This window comes from Myotis brandtii, unplaced genomic scaffold (genome assembly GCF_000412655.1).
Source record: "Myotis brandtii unplaced genomic scaffold, ASM41265v1 scaffold633, whole genome shotgun sequence".
Taxonomy (NCBI): Eukaryota; Metazoa; Chordata; class Mammalia; order Chiroptera; family Vespertilionidae; genus Myotis; species Myotis brandtii.
Window position 1 is genome coordinate 3431198 of NW_005370423.1, and position 2521 is coordinate 3433718.

Sequence of the window (2521 nt, forward strand, 5' to 3'; positions counted from 1 at the left end):
CGGGCCTGGCGTCCCACCGTTCCTTCGGCTAGAATCTGTCCGCCCCCAACCTTCCTTTAAGACGCAACCCATCTAAAACGGCGTCCACCCCCAACTCTGAAACAGTAGCTGGTTTCATGTGACTCCTCACCCTGAGAGTATGTGTGGGCTTCTTTATGGCATGGCCTCTCCCCACCAGCATGTAAGCACCCGAGAGGCCTTGCCTTCATTCCTGGGCACAGGAGAAACTCAGATGACTCTCTGATGGGCGAACGAATGAATGAATGAACGAACGAACGAACGAACGAATGCGTGAACACAGGGAAGCCGGCTCTGTTGTCCCCATTTCACAGATGGAGAAACAGGTGCAGGGAATACAGGCAGGTCTGGAACTGGGCTTCTCTCCTAACAGGACCACCCACCCACCACCCCCTTGGCCATCGCCACTCGCCGGCCTTCCGTGGGGGCCGCCCCCCTGTAGACCCACCTCAGATCTCCTCTGGAGATGCGCTTGCCTGCGTGGCTGTGGGGTGTGCGTGGTTGTGTTGTTTTCCGTTGGTCATTTTGGGTTCAAACCCCGGACGCAGCTGGGGGAGAGGGAGGGCCGTCCGTGCCGACGCCTGTCTGTGTGGGCTTTCCAGGGGACCCTGCTGGGGGTCTGCGGCAGCACCGGGAGCGGCAAGAGCAGCCTGCTGTCAGCCGTCCTGGGGGAGGTGAGTTTTTAAGTTTCTCTCGCGGAGAAGCAGGAAGAAAACGATCGATGGTCCGGACCCATAGGCCCAATGACCAGACTCGGCAGGGGCTGCTGTTGGCCGAGTCTGCGTGGAACCATCTCCTGTGGCGCTGTTTTAAACGACAGCGATGGTGACCCTTTTCCACTAACTCTTTGGCGGTGACGTGTGCCGCGCCAGCACGGCCAAGGGTGAACCTGAGAGGGGGCGGCTGAAAGGCTTAGAAAAGACAGACAAGAGAATGAAAGCCGGGTCTGGGTGCGACGCTGCTTCTCTGAGAGACAGCGCCAGCACCCACAAGCCGTGTCTTTATTTTATAGCTGATGCTACACGAGGCAAAGTAAGGGCGTGGTCAAGATGTTTACAACGTTCTCCTGGGTTTCAGTCCCACTCAACTACGCACACCTGAACTCTATCACTCAGGCACCTGGGGCCACGTGTTTAGACCATAGGTTCAAGCTCACAACTACAGCTGTTGTCTATAATTGTGCTGGGAGGGCCCGGCCCTCCAAGCTGGGACTTGCACGTGGCCATGAGAGGACTGTGCCCTCTCCTCAGTCCGAGGCTTGAACCTGTCCAAACACTGTAGCGGCTCCCCACAGTGACACCCAAAACACGAGGCCCACGCCCCACCCAGCCACGGCGACGTCCTCACGTTAGGAGTAGCTCTGGGACACCCAGGGCAGGGCTGGGCGGGCCTGGGCATTCCGTCCACGGAAAGGGGCTGGAAACCAAGCGGGAAAAGCATGGGGCGTCTTCCACGCAAGCCCTGCTCGTCCCCGTGGGGAACGTCCCGGTTTAGCTCCGTGTTCTCGGGGTCACACCCTGACTCACTGGTGGGGCTGGAGGGAGCATGTTGTTCTTTTGTTTTTTAAATTCAGGTCCTTGTGGTTGTACAACTGAGGTTCCCATTTTTTTTAAAAAACATGTTTTTATTTCAGAAAGAGGAAGGGAGAAGGAGAGAGAGAGAGAAACATCAGTGATGAGAGAGAATCATGGATCGGCTGCCTCCTGCCCGCCCCCCACTGGGGACTGAGCCGCAACCCAGGCTGTGCCCTGACCGGGAATCGAACCCGTGACCCCCTGGTTCTCAGGTCGACGCTCAACCCCTGAGCCCCGCCGGCCGGGCAGGAGCACGTCATCCTAAGACCCATTTCGTAGGCGAGCCCCGGGGTCCAGAGGCCGGCGGGGCCCTGGCTGTCCCCTGGGCGCCGCCCTGAGGCTGACTCACGTCCGCAGATGCACCTGCTGGAGGGCTCGGTGGGCGTGCACGGGAGCCTGGCCTACGTGCCCCAGCAGGCCTGGCTCCTCACGGGCAGCGTCAGGGACAACATCCTCGTGGGAAGCCAGTGCGACCAGGCCCGGTGAGCCTCTGGGAGGGGCCGGGAGGACTGGGGGAGGGGGCTGTCTGGGGAAGGTTCCCCCATCCTCCCACCCCCCGCTGCGAGTGGCCACCTGAGAGCGGCTGGCACCCACGTGGGCTCCCTTCAGGCACCAGCACCGCCCTCCTGGCTGTGAGAGGAAGGCCACTGTCCTCTCCATGTTCTAGGCCGGGCGGCTGAGGCCCCGAGAGGGTCAGTCATGTGCCCAGAGTTGGTGGGATTTGATGCCGCTGGGCCTGAACCCCGTGGCTGTCAGCAATCCCAGGTTTCACTACTTTGGTCTATGGGCCCTCCCGCTCCGAAAGGTTAGGTCCACGGGTGTTTGTATGAATCCCTTCCTGACCTCAAAGTCAGAGGGAGGTCAAGGGGGCGACGAGGTTGTCAGTGTGGAGGAATCAGCTGGGTTCATGGGGGGGGGGTGACCTGCTC

The 2521-nt window shown here is 60.4% G+C and overlaps 2 protein-coding genes across 2 annotated transcripts in view; one reads left to right on the forward strand and one right to left on the reverse strand.

The window, feature by feature from the left end:
* LONP2 (lon peptidase 2, peroxisomal) overlaps nucleotides 1-2521 on the reverse strand; it is a 195725-nt gene that overhangs the window by 56593 nt on the left and 136611 nt on the right. The window lies entirely within an intron of this gene.
* The window catches only part of ABCC11 (ATP-binding cassette, sub-family C (CFTR/MRP), member 11), a 49956-nt gene that overhangs the window by 20552 nt on the left and 26883 nt on the right, over nucleotides 1-2521 (forward strand). Inside the window, exons 12-13 of the mRNA XM_014528394.1 lie at nucleotides 550-692; nucleotides 1950-2074. Of these exons, the coding sequence (XP_014383880.1) occupies nucleotides 550-692; nucleotides 1950-2074 (268 nt within the window). The remainder of the gene's footprint in view (nucleotides 1-549; nucleotides 693-1949; nucleotides 2075-2521) is intronic.